The 18,977-nt window shown below is 33.7% G+C and overlaps 2 protein-coding genes across 2 annotated transcripts; one reads left to right on the top strand and one right to left on the bottom strand.

Moving 5' to 3' along the window:
• Nucleotides 1-5,769: 5,769 nt before the first annotated feature.
• Nucleotides 5,770-7,324, top strand: LOC138129393 (putative exonuclease GOR). The gene is made up of 2 exons (XM_069045682.1): nucleotides 5,770-5,881; nucleotides 6,066-7,324. Exons 1-2 carry the CDS (start codon nucleotides 5,770-5,772, stop codon nucleotides 7,322-7,324), a joined length of 1,371 nt encoding a protein of 456 aa, XP_068901783.1.
• A 4,627-nt stretch (nucleotides 7,325-11,951) lies between these two features.
• Nucleotides 11,952-15,090, bottom strand: LOC138129203 (fatty acyl-CoA reductase wat-like). Its single transcript, XM_069045456.1, has 7 exons — nucleotides 14,864-15,090; nucleotides 14,559-14,807; nucleotides 14,350-14,498; nucleotides 12,952-13,061; nucleotides 12,652-12,906; nucleotides 12,420-12,600; nucleotides 11,952-12,370 (listed from the first exon to the last, which is right to left on the bottom strand). Exons 1-7 carry the CDS (start codon nucleotides 15,056-15,058, stop codon nucleotides 12,016-12,018), a joined length of 1,494 nt encoding a protein of 497 aa, XP_068901557.1. The 5' UTR covers nucleotides 15,059-15,090; the 3' UTR covers nucleotides 11,952-12,015.
• Nucleotides 15,091-18,977: the final 3,887 nt, after the last annotated feature.

Genomic DNA, 18,977 nt, shown 5'->3' with positions numbered 1-18,977 from the left:
AACCTAAAATTTAGAGCCAAAAATGTTTTCTTTTTTTTTCTTTCTTTGCAATGTTTTACATCAAAAATAGAATAACGTAGCGATTCCTATTCTCGAAGCAAATATCTAAGGGCACCCTTTGCTGAAAACAAACATGTTTAATTATGTTGCGATTAAACATAAACAAATGTCATTCGTGTCAAACGGCGGGAAATTCAAACTTTACACTGTTCTAGACGGTTTAATTTTTCCAACGCCTACTCAGCCCAGGGTTTCATTTGAACACGCGATATTATTATGCAAATGAATCTGACCTCCATTAAAATGCGTATGAGATCTACCTATATCCTTTTCCCACTTTTTAATTATAGTCCGATGTGCTTAGACGTCCACATGACCTGCGTCTGCTTTTGACATTTGACAGCAGTACCTGGTACTACCAACATTTGAAAAATGCTCAATTTTCAGTTGTGTTTTTTCGTGATTTCTTATGTTTTCTACAAATTAATTCCTCCTTTTTCATTTTGTTTTTCAAAAAACAGTTCTTTTCAGAACGCAATTCCAATATCATTTTTGCAATTACTAATTCTACAAGTGAATCTGTCCACTTGCTGCCTAGCTTTTCGTTGGCATCATACGGTGGAAATTTGGTTAAAACCTAACCTAAAAATGTTACGTCACTAATGCAATAAACACAACTCGCGTCTTGCTCTAATCGCACATGCCAAAGCGAGATGCATAGTGGGACGGGCTTAATACAATACGTACAAGAGTTCGATAGCTTGTTTTATATTATATGTTCAAAATAGATTGTTGTTCTGCTTATTAAGTGATATTGAAATATTTATTTTGTCGATTACCTACTTTACAAAACAAAATTTCTGGGTCTGCACGTTGACAGCGACAATGGACGAAGTGTGGTGCAGAAACTGATACAAAACGTCTTCTTCCTTAGAATTTGACAAACCTCTTATCTCTTAATGTCATTTGGAAAGCTTATTTTGCATTGATGCATTGGCACTTAGAATATGGAATCACTGTTCGGGGACATTCGCCATCTTCCAGATTGTTTAAACTACAAAGAGAAGTCCTCAGGTTTGTTAACAGGCTTAGTTATCGAGATCATTGTACTCGTAAATATAGTTTCATTAAAAACAAAGTATTGACGCTGCCCTTTTTCTAAATCTATAAATGTTTAGAATGAATATATCTTCAAAAATGTACACCATTACCCAATGCTGCCATCAATAATGTAATAGTCCGAATAGGTTAAATAAATTGAGATTTTTGATTTTTTTGAAGATTTCAACTAAACCTTATTAAGAACCATTTATTGGGGACGGAAAGTTGTTAGCTGTAAATATTTTGTCAACATAATAATCCCAGGTGGTAATTTAGTATCCAAATGAAACCTTCTCCGAAAGGATCCGTGGAACAAAACCAGGTAGAATTATAATAAATGCTCTTTACTTTACTTTACTTTTGTTTCGTTACATTGTTAGCTAATAAAGGTGAAGACCTTATGGGCTGAAAAGACACGGAGGCTGGAAGTCTTCAAGTACGGCTGTGAAGATTGTGTCGAAAACAAGATTCATGTATGAAAATTCCGCTAATGTTATTTAATTGCAGCGACAAGGAAGGCCGACTACAAAAGCTGTATAAGTTTCCAGAAAGTGCCAACATCTTGTCTTCAACTTCTGTCTACATAAAAATTATTATGATAATTGGTTAATTTTGAATACATTAATTTACTTACCGTTCTAGAACACCAAAATTACTTACCGTCGGTGTTTATCGTTAGCAACGAGTCAGCACAACTTACCGTCTTGTAAACAGACGTGATAAACAAGCAAAAAAGTGTTTTTCGCCCATTTTATTTATAATAAGATTTTGTGACTCTCTTTTTAAAGTGTTTTTGCGGCTATTTAAAAGTAAACAATTATAATTAATTAATTCAACCAAAGTAACTTCTATGTCAAACTTTGTTGACATTTAAGAATCAATGCTGCCTGCCCATTCTCTAGCGAATTTTTAATCTAGGTCACTTTTGTAAGTACTAGGCCGGGAATTTAACGTTCCCCGCGGATTTTAAATCATGCAACGGCGGGCGGCATGAAAAATGTTTAACCACATTTTCGGTTTATTCACTTATTAAAAATACCATAGTTTACATATTATGTTCCATTTCAATTTCACCCTATATATACAATGCAAATCTAAAGTATGGAACTAACAATAAAATATAAAATTCTGGGACCTGTAAAATTTGGTTTTAAATCATTGTCATTTTCATATCCTATTAAATTTCACACTATGACATCATGGATAATTTTTTCTAATGTCATTTGCTGTCATATTTGGATAAAGAATTCGGTCTCAATGTATTGCATTAACAATTTTCGATCCTAAAGAAAAATAATACAATATAAATTGAGTTAACCATCAAATATTGATAGTTTGACATCTATTTTTAAGTGCAAACAAATCGAAGTTTCCATTAAGACCAGACTCCCTGCATGACATTTTTCAAGATTTCAGTTTTCAGCTTAGATATTGATAAAAAATTAATGAATTGCAATTTAAACTCCTAATTGAATGATTACTTTATCAAATACAGTCGTATGGAGACGATTTTTCGTTTTAAAATTAATTTTCTCGAAAACCGTCAATGTCAAAGTCTTAAACTGCATTGTCAACTTTTAGAAGCGTAGCATTCGAATGTGTGAATTTAAAATAATGCAAATAGTTATTTGTACAACTAGTTATGAAAGTCATACCTTTTTTCACAAATTTGCAGAATGATTAACGAGGGCGTAGCGCGAGTTAATCAAGCAAATAAAGTGCGTCTATCGATATTTTGAAACGACTTTTTAAACACTAGTTAACATTTTGGGTCGTTTATGATGGTCTCATTACTAAGGGATTATTTACCTACCCTGTAACAAAAACTTTGGATAGTTATGGACTTGTACCTGCGGATTATTGAGGATCGGTTACTCACCACTTTTACGACAATCTTTGTTAGCGGGCAATAAACCACTGGAAGCAAAAGCAAAAGGTCGTTTTAAAATATCGATAGACGCACTTTAAGTGAAAAAAAGAGACTTTCATAACATGTTGTACACACTATTTTTTTGCATATCGAAAAAAGTTGAGAAATTTTGTCTAAAAGGATTTATGAAAAATTACAAGAAAAAAAATAGGTATGCTTTGACAAGGATTTATGAAAAATTACAAGAAAAAAAATAGGTATGCTTTGACAATCATCTTCAAGGAGACGGAATAAAATGATGCAAAAAAGTATTACTTTCGCTACGATTTTTCGTGTAAAAAAGTGCCCCTTTCACTACGATTTAGCGTGTAAAAAAGTGCCACTTTCATTACGATATGCAAAAAATGTATTTCACAAATTATAATTAGATGTAAAAATAAGGAAAAATTAAGATTCCAGAAAAGTTTCTACTACCTGAAGTCAGGTGTCGGGTCAGGTACCAAACAAAAGTTTGTTTTTCCGTTTCGCCTTGAACAATTGCGACTTGAAAGCTTTCGAAAACATCTGATAGTCCCCATGAAATTAATTTTCTTAGAATTAATACTTTCACAAACAATAAAAGGTAAAATAGAAGAGTGTTTGTTATTTACGTTCTAATGAATCAGCCACCTGTCGACGTCCAATTCTACCTCCTCAAAAGAATAACCCCCAAAGTGGGACATAGTGGTTGCTGTTATGATCTTTGTCTTTTCGGCCACCTGGCACTCGAGATTCTGAGATTAGAAATTAGAAAGCCAACATGTATAATTTCAATTTGTTTTTATAATAATTTCCTTTTCATTTTTGCGATAACTTGAGAAAAACTTTTTTTATTTTTTGATAAAACTTTTTTCCCCGTTGGTCATCAATCGATACCAGAAAGTATTCTTCCTTCTTCTACAACTACATCACATAATATTTTTTTAATTAGAAGGAATTTTTTTTGACGAATTTTGGGCTACAAGTTTTGACTAGTAATTAGCTATATCCTTACAAACTCCACCTGACAGAAAAAGTTTTCTAATGTGACTGATACACATTCCTAATACATAGTTTTGAAAAGCATGTGGTTGAGAGGAGGAACATAAAAAATTAAATTAAAGGAAGGTTCTCGAAACAGTGGACATTGTTCCTACGTTTTTTATAAGAGCAGAAAACAGTTTACTAGACATTTAGGAATTAGAAATATGGATAATGTAGCAACAGAATCAAGAAGAACAATTTCTGATATGAAAAATTCAATTGAATAAAAACACTTTCTTCTCAAGCGATTTTGAAATTTTGTCCAAATTCGTTAAGAACAAATTCTCTTTAATTTAAAAACATGTTAAATAATTTAGATAGTTACAAAGATGTATAAAATATAAACAGAGTTTCACTGATATTGAAAAAAAAAACACAGTTAACAGGAGATGTTTGAAAGAGAATCAAAACATTGTATGTAAATCTACGTCTAATACTGGGTATCTATAAATGATCGTCTGGTCTAGCTTGCTATGAAAACTTGTCAAACTTTGAATATGTCGCTTTATATACAGGGTGTCTCTAAATTCGCGAATTCCGGATTCAGAGCGTGGTAGGGAAGGACCTTTTAAAAATGATTTTACGTTATTATTTTCCACAATCATCTACACCATAAATAACAATAAATACTGAACTTTTCAGCCTGTATTTGAAGAAAATGCAGTTCAAAGAGTGCACCTCCAGACCAATGTATCTTTGTGGGGGGAGTTCCGATTTTTTTTATTTCCAAAATACTAAAATGATCCCCTACAACGCTCTGAATTTGGAATTCGCGAATTTTGAGACACCCTGTATATTATGTAGAATAAATTCGGAAAATACTGAATGTCACATTTTCAGTTTAGGTTGTTGGCGTTTAACCAGAAACAATTCACCATTAATAAACCTTCTATTTCGAAAATATGTAACAAAAATCATCGTTTTCTGTTCAATAGAATTGACCATTGTCAGAAAAATAAACCTAAAATAAAACATCAAAACCTACCCTCACAAATTTTGCCAGTCTGTTTACCTCTGAAACCGTATTTGCAATTTTCATTGAAAACCAAAAAATTTTTAGTGTTCATTAACTGTGATTACTGATTAAGTGTGATAAAACGAATATAAAGAACGAAAACTAGACCGAAAAGGGCGATCAAAACGCCAGTGTCAGAAGTAACAGTAACGAATTAAAATTGAGCATCTGTTTCAAAAAGGCCGCACAATAATATTTTTTCCAAAGGTAGCTTGACCCGACAATCATTTATAGATACCCTGTAGAATTTTACTTCCTTACCTTAAATTATGACAAATATTTGTAAGTTTGACCAGATACTATAAAATCACTGATTTGCATCATACTTGAAAATTATTCATCAACGAAATGAGATCAGTCTAGTTCGAAACATAGCCAAAGATTTATTGAAGGTGTGAATTAATTTAATTAAAATTTCCAGTTGAATATTTCTGCAACGAAAACGTTACTACCCTAGTTTTAAAAGGTCTTTCCATTATTTATTGTTAAATACTCATTTCTAACAAACCAAATTTGACATGATTTAAAAAATTCACAATTTGTAAAAAGACTTGCTAGTGAAAATGACTACCACCATCTCTCTCTACATCTCTACTTTACCTAAGGTACTTAATGTAATGTGGAAGGGGTGAGCAACCCAAAACTATATATACCTGATTGGACTTGGATTTTAGTCAGTCAGACTTTAACAGTGACGTAGTGTAAAGCTGTACATCTCGAAATGGCTTTCTTAAACGTAGATGGAGTTATGTATTGTGCTATAGGTTTTGTTCCATCAGGATTAATTTCCATGGAATCAATGCCAGCCCCACAAACCTTGCTGCAGCCAATAGGTAAGTTAATTTTTTTTTTCAATGTCATGCCAAAAATTTAAACCATTAAAAGTATATTTTGAAATATTTTTTTTTATTTCTAAATATTTCTCTTCAGTATATTAGTCGAACACAAAATTCATCTTTCAATTTACGCCTGATCTTTTTATCCCATATTCTGAAGATTTTTTTCGTTTTCTTGTAGATTTCGTTCCACCAGGATTTATGCCAATGGTGCCAGGGACGATGCCGCCAATGATGCCTCTGACGATGCCGCCGATAGTGCCAGGGGCAGCAACTAGCAACGGTTTGGATTGTCCGAAGGAAAACAGCCGAGTGTCTTTAACTGAAAACACCCCGTATACCAGAAGTCCGTCCCGCCGCCAGCGTAAAAACCGCAGACGCCAGAACACCTCCCCCGAAACCAAGATGAAGATTTGGTCGAAGCAGTCAGGAGTGCCGCGAAACTGCGTCGGCAGCGTGATGACCGAGAAGTGCTTCTGGTGCCTCCTCCAACCCCATCTGCTCACACAGGAGCAAATGTACCACTTCGGATTCCCGGTGGAATCGTACAAGGACGGGACCATCCTCTTCAAAATAGACAACACGCCCTTCGCCCGGACCAGACCCTCTTTCAACGTAAACGCTTGCGACTCGAGCCCCAAGGATTGCATGATGTCCCTGCCGAGCGTTCAACGCAGATGCGTGCGGTGCTCCAAAGCTTTTTTTGTAACCGCGAAAGGCTATCTCACCAAGGAGCGGTGCATTTATCACTGGGGCAAGCTACGGTCAACCCCCGGACAGGGCTACAAGACCCTCTACACCTGCTGCCGAGGCAAGCCCGACGCGCCAGGTTGCACCAACTGCGAACTCCATGTATGGAATGGTTACGAAGCCGGAGTGAACCGAAACTGTGAAGGGTTCGTTAAAACGCACCCCGCCGAGTATCCCGCCGAAGACGGTTTCCATGGTGTATATGCGGTAGATTGCGAAATGAGCTACACCGTCGCCGGACTCGAACTCACCAAAGTGACGGTGGTGGCGGTAGATGGGGCCGTCGCATACCAAACTCTAGTAAATCCGAAGAACCCGATTGTCGACTGCAACACCCGCTTTTCGGGAATCACTCAGAGAGACCTGAAGGTAGGTCCGACGAAGAGCCTCCCCCAGGTCCAGGACGACCTGAGAGTCTTCATTCGAGCCGAAACTCTTCTGATCGGGCACGGCCTAGAAAATGATCTGAGGGCTCTGAAGATGATACATTCTAACGTAGTGGATACGTCGATTTCGTTCCCGCATCATAAAGGGCCCCCCTTCAGGTACTCACTGAAGCAGCTAATGGCGACATATTTGAACCGCGACATCCAGTGCGGCACCAATGGACATGACAGCTATGAAGACGCCTCCGCCTGCATCCAATTGATGGTTTTTAAAGTGCAGGTGGAGGAAGCGCGGTTAGTTTAGCTGTTGGTGTAATATATGTAGTATAATAGTAATTTGTATAATATGTATAATAGTCTTTTCCATCCATTTTTACGAGCATTATTGACTGTGATATACTGATTGCTTAATAAACTGTTTAAAATGAAACTGATTTTATTTGATGATGATATTATACAGGCTAATGATAAAACAACGCACAAAATTCATAAAACGCGCAGTGTTAAGTTTTGAAAAAAATTCAAAAACACGTCAAACAGTTTTTTAAATTCTACATCTTTTAACGTATATGGAAAAAAAATTGGGTCAAATTTGTCAAAGTTATTACGTCATTAATATTTTTTCCAAATAGGAAGCTACGATTGCCATTAGATTATTTGATAGAGCTTATTTTTCTGGATTATAAAAATCTAGTTTAAGTAGAGATTACATAAAAAAATAAGCAAATTAATAAAAAACGAAATAAACTTGATTTTAATAATAACTAATAATAAATTAAACGATACTTTAAAGCAAGAATTTACTCTAAAAACTGTTTGACGTGTTTTTGCATCTTTTTCAAAAATTAATACTGTACGTTTTATGAATTTTGTGTGTTATTTTATCATAACCCTGTATAATACTCGTACACCAAGTGTTAACAGACTAAGATTAATATCTCTGGAAATTTCCTACAAATAATGAAAGGAAACATTTTTTGCACTTTTTTTCGTCATTGTGAAAAAAAAAGAATCGGAATTTTAATAAAAGAGACTGTTGGTAGAGAAGAAAATAAGAATTATAAGAAACCTATACTTTTATAATAAAAAAAAGTTTATCTTCAAGCGGTTAAAAATCGCGCGTTTTTGTATCTCCATAGAGACGGTTAAAGTTTCATTTTTTTTCTGAGCGGAGTAGAAGTACTTCAAGTCCTAGGAGTAGATGTGTCCCACAGGCGGCTCGACCGGGTCAAATGTAAGGTCTTTTGAAGTATTTGTCACGATTTATTTATCAATTACACGAAATATTTAATTAGTTAATTATCCCCATTAAGATAAAGCCTCTAAAAAAGCGAAATAACGAAATTATTATCCAATATTTAACCAATTCGACTGCGGCCCTTTGTGGGACTTGTGAGCGTGTCCATAGATGTCAGATCAGATGTCAAACAAATGTCAAAAATAGCACCCTTCAGTGTTGACAGGTAAACAATTGTAAGTTGTAATTGTTTGCTATTTACGTTTTGATAACGTATGTTGTAGCTGCAGGAAAAGAAAAATAAATAAGTTCATGTTCGATTTTTTTTTGTGATTCGCTTGAAGATAAAATAGTATACAGGGTGATTCATCTTTTACCGCCGGTGGCAAAATGACCCTTAAGGATTGAGAAAAATGTATGAAATTTACAGATTTGATTTGTCGAAAAATTTACTTTCGGCCGGTATAATTTATTTCAAAAAAAGTTTTTTTTATGAGCAGATATTTATAAAAACCTGTTTTTTAAAAAATTTTCATGTTTAAATTTTTGCATCAGAATGTGGCTAATGGCGTATAAAATCAATATCTGCAATTCGTTTCGAAAAATGTTTGATAGTTTTTGAATTAAATCGATTTCAATGGAAAAATTGCTTTTATTGGTACTCGTTGACTTTTAGTGTTGTAAATTTTCTTTACCGATGACTACCCTGTAAAACTGACCTGCTTAGGTGAATTTGTTTGATTTTACGAATAGAGTTGTAAAGGACCCACTGCGGTGGCAATAAAGATCCCCAATAGATCTTATTGTTAAGATATTGGGACATTATGTCGTAAATCATGAAGCAAATACAAATTTGAATATCAAAATGCGTTTATTTCAATAATACCATATGCTAAAATAAATTTAACATGGTAAAATTGTGTGAAAATACCTGAGTGTGCATATGCCACAAGGTTGAATAAATTAAACAACTAATAATTGAGAAAATGCCAAAATTGAATAATAAATTAGGTCTGCGAAATATAAAAACGAAATTATAATTTTTAAGGTCAATTTTGCCACCGGCAGTAAAAGATAAATCACCCTGTATATCATTCAAAGTAGAAGCTCTTTTTGTGCATCGCCCACTTGTCGACCTCATCTGCGTTTCAATATCTGGACTTAGTACAAAAAGATACACTTCTACTCTTAATGATATAATGTACTATTAAGATTTTTCTTTAGAAATACATAGAAGCAACATCCTCTGCCAATAGGAACGAGCAGGTATTAACTTCACTGGTAAAATTTCAAAGTTTTTCCACTTTTGGCTTTTTTGTATTTTAATTATTCTTTGTAAAACATATCTCATAGTTGTTCCTTTTCGATATCAGAAATTATGATTCAATAATGAATTCTTTGACATTCTGATCTTTAATTATTTTAAAAAATTTTGTCCGTAAGTTCTCACAATTATGTAATAAACATTAGTTAATTATATTCGCCCTACAACCTTGACAACTATTTCTATTGTATTGGTAAATCATGCTTGTGGAAAATGAAGTTTCCAATTAAGACCAGACTCCTTGCAAAATGGTTTCCAAAATTTCAGTTTTTTGCTCGAATATTGACAAGAAGTTAATAGATTGCAATTTGAAATCCTAATTGAATTATCATTTTCTCAAATACAGATCGTTTAAAAACTATTTGGCTATCAACATTCCATCACAATAAATTTTTGTGATTTTTTTTATATTTTAAACTTGATTATCTCGAAAACCGTCAATGTCACGCAAAGTCTTTAATAAGTTGCATTTAAGTTTTGTAATAAGTAGAGCAAGATTAAGTTTGTAGGAAATTTTCTACTTCCAAGTAGGAAACGTTTTGTGAAGCTTTTAAAAATTTAAATTTGATTATCGGGAAAACTGTCAATGTCATAATTCGATTGGTTGGAATGTTGAAAAAGGTATGGTGTCCCCCTGAAAAGAAAGAAAAAAAAAGAACATTCGCAAAATGCACTTTTAAAAATTGAGTTAATTTGTCCGAGAATTTCAATAGTACATTGATAAAAAGTGTCACTTTTTTGCTAAACAGCAAACGATTACAACATACAACTGTTTACCTATTAACACTGAAGGGCAATCTTGCACTATTTTTGACATTTGTTTGACATCTGATCTGACATCTAGGACACGCCCACAAGTCCCACAACAGGCGGCTCGTCTTTAATCACAGTCGAATCGGTTTAATATTGGATAATAATTTCGTTATTTCGCTTTTTAGAGGCTTTATCTTAATGGGGATAATTTAAAATATTTCCTGTAATTGATAGATAAATCGTGACAAATACTTCAAATGACCTTACATTTGACCCGGTCCAGCCGCCTGTGGGACACTTCTACTCCTAGGACTTGAAGTACTTCTACTCCACTCAGAAAAAAAATGACAGTTTAACCGTCTCTATGGAGATACACAAAGGCGCGATTTTCGACCGCTTGAAGATCAAATCATGTAGTCCGAATGAAACGAGCTATTTTTTCTCCAGCCAACAATACATCGCAGAAGTACAAAATATATACATTCCAAAATATCGATAACATGACGGATGAAACGCATAGTCTGGTATCTACGTAGTCATGATCTCATGACATTGTTTACTTATATCATTGTTTTGTGAAAAAACTCAAAATGAAATAATCCACATTGTGGTCGCAATATTCAATGGTGAAAGCGACTTTGAGTATAAAAAATGGCGTAGAAATAGACAAATTTACGAAGCTTGAGAGCATTTTTGAAAAGAAAATTAAAATTTGAAGATATTGAGGTCATGTCGCCGTAATTGCTGCGGTATTATCGTTTTAACGAACAAAAGGCACAGTTATCCTAGCAATCACCAGGGCTGAAGCTTCCATATGAACCAAGGGAGTGCGGAGATGGCCCGGGAAGAAAAGAAAAAAAAAAGAATAGAACAGGGAAAGCCAGAACAGGAAGACAAGAAGAGAAGGAAGAGCTGGTACTTGAGATAAGCAAGAAAACAGCAAAGTCACTTGAAGTAGAGAAGAAAGCGGGTAGGGAAATGAAAATGGAAATAAAGGAGATGCGAAAAGAGAACCAAGAAGTCAAGAGAGAAATTGAACGACTAAGAGAAGAATTTACGAATAAAAAAAAAGAAATGGGAGGAAGAGAAAAACATGTCTGAGAGAGTAGCATGGCTGGAAAAGAAAATGGAAAATGAAGAAAAAGAAGAAGAAAAAATAACAGTGATAACAGGATGGAGAGGTGAAGGAAAGAGCAAACAGCAGATCAAAGAGGACGTAGAAAATTTTATAAAAGAAAACATAGAGGAAGCTAAAGTCAAAGATTGTTACACCATAAAGAAGGATGAATTACTAGTGGAAATGGAGGAGTGGAGTGGGAAAGAAAAAGTGATGAAACAAAAGGGAAAACCAAGAGAAAAGGAGGAAACACAGATAATATTCATAGACAATGACCTTACAAAACAAGAACGAGAGATACAGAAGAAACTAAGAAAATAACAATAGAGGGGGACAGTGGAGATGGAATGAAGAAAGGGGGACTAGAGATTTTTCAATAGAAAGAGGAATAGGGGGTGGAGAAAACGGAGACAACGGAAATGGAAAAAGAACAAAGAAAAAGGTAGATGGACATAGAAAATGGGAACAGGAAAAGAAGTGCAAAGGGGAATACAAGAGAGTTCTGTTTTTTAATTGATACGGCGTATTTATTTTGTAGTAAGACTTGGTAACATAATGTACACTTCAAATAAATTTGAAGAGAATGTTCAAAATGAACGAAATCATTATGTAAAATAAATACATCAAAATAATGATTGTAGAGTAATGTAAGACTTCTAAAAAGACGCGTCTTTTCTTCGCCTTAGGTAAGTTATGTAAAGGATCTTTTAATAAATGGCATCTCCCTGATAGTAACAAATTTTGACAAAAGTTTGTCCAGTCCAAGTGGTCCATATTAAATGGAAATAACTCTTTATCTTGCTTGTTACACTTTTCCCATAACTTTTCAGTATGTGTCTGTTTAAATATCCAAGAATGCATTATAAAATGTGCTATAAGCTGGGAACCCTTATTAACTCTATTCATCAGTTTCACCATCCTACAAAATCTTGTTAAAGTTCTGTTTTCTCGACACATTTTTTGTTTACCTGGGCTTCTTCCCTAAACGTAACAAAACAAAGTCTACAACATGTGCCGGGATATTATGGAACAAGTCCTGATAGATTTTCAACAATCTTTCATCAACAGTAGATATCACAAACGGTTTCCACACACTTAATGAACTGGGCCACATTTCGCAATTCCGAATGCCAATATCCGCGAATTCTCCTACGAAAAGTTTAAAGTTTCTTTGCGTCTGTGAAACAGAGAAATAATTACCTCCAGAAATTTTGTTTGTCTTTGAACCCACAAAGTTGTAAATTGATTCTTCAAGGGGTTTTCGGTTTCTTCCAATATCCCAAGAAACACTTAATATGTGGTTGACTGCGTAATCTAGAGGGACCAGTGATACGGGAGCTTCTCTGCGTATTGGTAAACAGTGACAGACACCAGTATATACACCCATGCAGATCATTTCCATTCCTTGAAAAAAATCGGTCCATCCTGGTTCTGGGTCGTTGACTGATCCTACAACTTATCACAAGACGTCGTAGTCTTTGACAGATATTAAATTGTTACTTATTCCCGGTCGTATTATACCAATGGGCAAATTTTGACCTTCTTCTCTTATCACGTTTTCGGCAATGGCTTTGGTGAAAGTGTACGTGTTAGGCCACTTACCCAATATTCTATAAAAATAGAAAATATGTAGTTAAAATAAAATTTTCAAAATGGTCATTGGCGATTAGGACTTGTATAAAATGACAAGGTAAAAAACTAAGGCCACACAAGGTTATCAAGACCAAAACGGCCAAAAAGACGAATGTCAAAAAACACAAGTGAATTAAGGGAATGATCCAAACATTGTAGTCACCTTCAGAAAATTTGATATACAGGCTGTTTGATAAAAAACGCCCCAACCCATAACTTTTTTATTTATTATCCGATTTCAATGAACAAAAAAACCAAAGATATGGTTTTTCATGCGCTACGAAGCAGCCATAAAATATATTTTTTTTTGGCGTTATTTTTAATAGCTAACGATAGTCAACGTTTTTTTTTAAATAGACACATGTAGTTTTTTAGGCTTAGTCTAGTAAAGTATTTTTTTCTGAATCTAATGATGTATTAAAAGTTATCATTTGGTCCATAGCTGACTGAAAAAAAAATAAAACAATTTGTAATTGTGGTTCAGCTTATTATGAAATTTTCGAGTGTGCCGTGAAAAACAATTGGAATACAAATAGCAACAAATGTCAAGTGTGAGTTTGAAAAATTTCAGGTGCAGTCTTGAAGAGTTTTATTATTATTTTCTTGGAAAACATGAATAATAATAATTATTATTATTATTATTTCTATTAAATTTTTGTTTTTGACTAATTACGATTTTTATTACACTCGAACATAAAATAATAGTCAAATGACTGCTATCCTGCATGACTGACAACGTTGTTATTTTATACTTAAATAAAAAAAGTTTAAAAATCAGATGAAAATTTCTAAGTTGACGTTTAGATGACATTTATCGTACTTTGTATTCCGATTGTTTATCACGGCACTCTTAAAAATTTTATAATAAGCTGAACCACAAAAAATTGTTTTATTTTTTTTTCAGTTATTTATGAACCAAATGATAACTTTCAATACATCATTAGATTCATAAAAAAATACCTTACCAGACCAAGTCTAAAAAACTACATATGTGCATTTAAAAAAAAAAAGTTGACTATCGTTAGCTATTGAAGATAACGCCAAAAAAAAATATTTTATAGCTGTTTTATAGCGCTTGAAAAACCATATCTTTGATTTCTTTGTTTATTGAAATCGGGTAATAAATAAAAAAGTTATGGGTTGAGGCGTTTTTCATCAAACAGCCTGTATCTAAATATTAGTAGTTTGTAAATTTGTTTATAATTATTTAAAAATGTGCACTTTTTAGAGTAAAAATTTCAAGTAAATAGTAATTTTTTGACTTACTGAGACAACTTAGTATTCAACATTTCGTCATCCATCGCATCTAAAATTTTGAATAATTGCCCAACAGTCATCGGAGGGTCATAAAATTTTTCCTCGACCTCACGTTGTTCAATGCAGTTGGAGTAGGCCGTTGAAACGTACGACAAAACCTTTCAAACAAATAAAATTTTATATCGAAACAATAATTTCTTACTCTTCGTCAAAATTACCTTCAGATTTTTGGCCCCCTTGGCAATCTCTAAAATACTTTGAACAGATCTGACGTTTGTGTAAGTTGCTATTCGTAACTCTTCGTCAAATCTGACGGAAGCAGATATGTGGATGATGCAAGTGGCTTCGTCTTGCAGCATTTTGTGATCCCCTGGATTCAGCCCCAAATTGGGCAAGCAGCAGTCACCACTAAGAACACCCACTTTTCTTCTAAGCTCCGCCTTACCTTGGCTTAACGACTGGAAAAACTGAAAATAAAAAGTAACATAGTTAAATGTTACAAATTTGTTGACAATATTTTTACATAACTGTCCAACAAAATGTCGACACGTTCTTCAGCCGATTTGCCCTTTTTGCCTCTTATTAGAAGATATATTTTTTTTACATCGCAACATGACATCAATAATTTTCTGATGAGGATTTTGCCCACAACTCCTGTACCACCTGTTATGAACACCGTTTGGTCTTTATAAAACTTCTGCATTTCACTGACCGACATCTTTACTAGTAAATGTCTTACTATGCAGAATTTTAGTTATTTATACTGATAGACCAAAGTAATGGTATGCACTTTTCAACATGCATTAATTTTTTGTGTCATTGTCTGAGCAATTGTTTGAATTAGTTTACCTTCATTTGTTTCTTGTTTACAATGAAAACTCTAAATATGAGAAAAAAGAACAGTTCACTAGGAGCTTGTTTCTTTGTAGTTATACAGGGTGAATCGGGAGGAACGGCCGAAACTCCATGAATGTATTTACACGAAAAATAATTTTAAAAAAACTCATATGTTCTCATCCGATTTTCATTTGTTTTCAAGTTAAAGCGTAACAACAAATAAACAAAATTGCAATTATTGTCTTAATAAGTTTGTTTTATTAAATGTTCAAAAATACCGCCGTTGACCTCTAAACATTTTACGAAGGGCGCTTGTTGCTGTCCTAATTGCTTCATGCTTTTCCTGGCTGCAATATTTCTAATACGTCGAATTAGTGCTTCCCGAGTGTTCACTCCTACTTTGTACACTTCATTTTTCAACCAGCCAAATATTTTTTAGCCTCAAACATGGCATACTCTCATTACACGATGTTTTGAATATGAAAACAAGTGAAAATTTGGATACAAGGAGAACGCTAGATAAAATTTTTAATTACGCTATAACTTGAAAACAAATGAAAATCGGTTAAGAACATGTGAGTTTTTTTTACAATATTTTCACCTGTAAATACACTCATGGAGTTTCCGTCGTTCCTCCCGCCTCACCCTGTATATTTATGAACTACTAGTTTTGGATATAAATTGATGGTACTAATAATTCTAATGCAGATTCAGCTCTGTTGCTTTGTATGTAGTATATTTACGACAACCCTAAATCCAATTTATCGCTAATCTTGTTGCATCACAGAGTTTAGAAGAACTGTGACATGTTTTGTGAATTCATATACAGGGTGTTTTCGAAGTTGAGGCGTTCCTTGTAACACGAGGTACCACACATTATTCTTAAGAATTTTAGCCTAAATCTTCTTAGTAAAATGTTTATATTAACGGAGATAATTGATTGTATATTTTATTGTTTTCTAAAATTTTGAGTCCGGTCCTGTCCATTTCTCCGCTGTATTTGATTAATAACTAACCTGGTCCAGGATGGTGTCTTTCAGGAAATCGCTCTGCGTACTCTCTGGACGCCGCAGCTGCATTCTGGTAACGTGATAACATTACCCATACATTTGCAACACATCTTCGAGCTCATTATTTTCCTAATAATAAAGCCATTTCGACTAATTAGATGACAACTTTGACAGTATTTATGATTAACGTCCATGCTCATTTCATTTTTTTTGTCAATTCCAATTTCTAACAAATCAGCGCAAATTTGAGCAAGACCGTTTTCAAAAATTTCAAAAAAAATAACTTATTGTATCTTCATTGCCGTACACATTTTACTAAGGTGATTTTGGCTAAAACTCATTAGAACAACGCTTACTAGTTATCACATGTTAAAAGGAACGCCTCAACTTCGAAAACACCCTGTATAATGTGTTACAAAACCAAGCTTCATCAGTAAAAAAAGTGTTGCATCATCAATATGCAGCATGTCCAAAAACCATTCATAAAACTGAAGCTTTTGTGCACTAGCTAACAGTTCCAGAACAGAAATCATGCGATAAAGATTTAAATGAAAATCTCCTTCTTATTTTGTGCGGTACGTTTCAACAGAAAGATTTACTTGTTGAGAAAAATGACGAAGAGAAGTTTTTAATTCATTCTCCATTATTTCATCAACTGCATCAACAACTTCTGAAGTACGTTTTTAAACTATTCAAAATAGCTAATTGTACAGTTTACCGTGTACCATGTACCGTAAGTGATTCACTGTTGTTGTACACACAAGTAATTTTTTGCATACAAAAGCATATTTTTTTCAATCCTCAATGTCTCCCTATCGCATTAATTTAAAACATCGTAGTAATAATCCAGTAATTCATTTGTTGGCACATGCAAATTAAGTTAAAACATTCTAACATTTCACAAATATTCATTTGATTTAATAATTCATGTAAATTAATGATAATAATTTTGTGATTGTCATTGCATTCAAGGTCTTGAACAAATGCCTAGCAGTGTCGGAAGGGTCCTAAAACTGATCTTTGATTTCGTATTTTAGAATAAAGAATAGAAAATCTTTAGACAAATCTATGTTGGCCCTGGTTTCGAATAGTACATTCTTCAATGAGCGTGTACTGATGGGTATTATCCAAGGATGAAAATTTCAACACGAGCCGTAGGCGAGTGGTGGAGTCATCCGAGTTCAAGTTGTTTTGGCATAATGGGAAGCCATGATTTATTTTTGTAACATTGGACACACTGTTTGTTTTCCGTCACTAAAGTGCCTAAACTAGTAAAACTGACAACAATTCACTATACAGTGACGCTGTTCATAACCTAAAACTTAGAAAAACATAATTTGATTCAACAAACACCTTTACTATCAAATTAAATGCAAAAGGCCAAAACAACGTGAATACATTTTATATCAACAATCGTCGTATCACGACTTTCTATGGAGAAGTTTGTCCACAACATCTTCATACCTAATTGTCCGACAGGCTACAATTTTTATACATTATTCTATTACGTTGGTACCAAGTTATACTATTTTTGTCGTCCTCATGTTGTTATTGTATTATTTTCTCATTTTATTCAACATATTCCACGTGCCATTACCAAATGGCATGAAATTGCGTTTTTAAACAAAAGAACATTGTTATAAATCAATCACGAGCGCAGCGCTATTTCAGTGCATTAGTATGCATTCTATCACTTTGTCACTATGCATTGTCACTCAAATTTTTTAATGGAGGAAAACCCAGGGAAGTTGTATTTTATGACCTAAATTTTATTATTATCAAGACAGATTTTTTTTTTTGAATGCCTCAAAGGGCCAGTGTTTTTTGCAATTTTTACATTCGAGTCGACCGGGAAGCACTCGTTTCGGAGCGAGCGTTGAATGTTGGAAGCGTTGCTTTCAAGGCTATGAGTACAAAAATATCATTACTCCACCAGTTATAGTATTTTTACCCCTAATAAATATTTACTAAAATCATAAATCACACCAACAAATTTACCTACTTTAAATGCTTTCTTCTTCGTCATATTCATCCTCATATAAACAAGGAACATTGTTCTGACATTTTTTGCAAGAATAATCAAGGCAGTATTTTAAGCCTTCCTTCATGCACATACATTTATTGTTTAATTAATTTTTTAATTTAAGGATAGATAAGCAATACCATTACAAAAAAAATGCAAAATATTATTTCTCGTCGATTCTCCTGTTCCTATAAAAAATGTAAGAAAAATGTCTTCAAAGTAAATCAATATCAAAAAATATTATTTTTATACTAGTTCGAATTGCAGTTCATTTCTCTATTTTTTTACTTCCTGTACTTTTGCAAAATATGCTCATTTTAAGTATGTTAAAAGATTTATGGGTTTTTTAGTGCACATACTCGAAAATGAAATTTGCAAGTGTTTACCAGCGATGCATTTTTTAACAGGATACGATACCACAATCGTTTTATTTAAAATCGGCAAAAAAAGAATAGCATATGATGTCCTTCTACTAAATTCGCACCGGCTTTTTTAAAAATAAGACTGAGACCATTATAAATAGTATATTAAAGAACGAGTTTTATAAGGGTTGATTTGGCGCACGAGTCCCAAGTGTAGAAAACGACCCGTAGGGGAGTTTTGTATAGGACGAGTGCGCCAATGCCCTTATAAAACGAGTTTTTTATGTTATTTTTTATAATTTGCACCCTTGTTTTAATTTTTAAATAAAAAAATTAAATTGTCAAATTCTAGGGAATTTTGTATTAATTGGTAATTCAAGGTAACGGATGCAACTACATCTGCAA

The sequence above is a fragment of the Tenebrio molitor genome, chromosome 4 (assembly GCF_963966145.1).
Source record: "Tenebrio molitor chromosome 4, icTenMoli1.1, whole genome shotgun sequence".
NCBI lineage: Eukaryota > Metazoa > Arthropoda > Insecta > Coleoptera > Tenebrionidae > Tenebrio > Tenebrio molitor.
The sequence above is the reverse complement of the archived record's forward strand: the minus strand, read 5'-3'. Positions and strand labels throughout refer to the sequence as shown.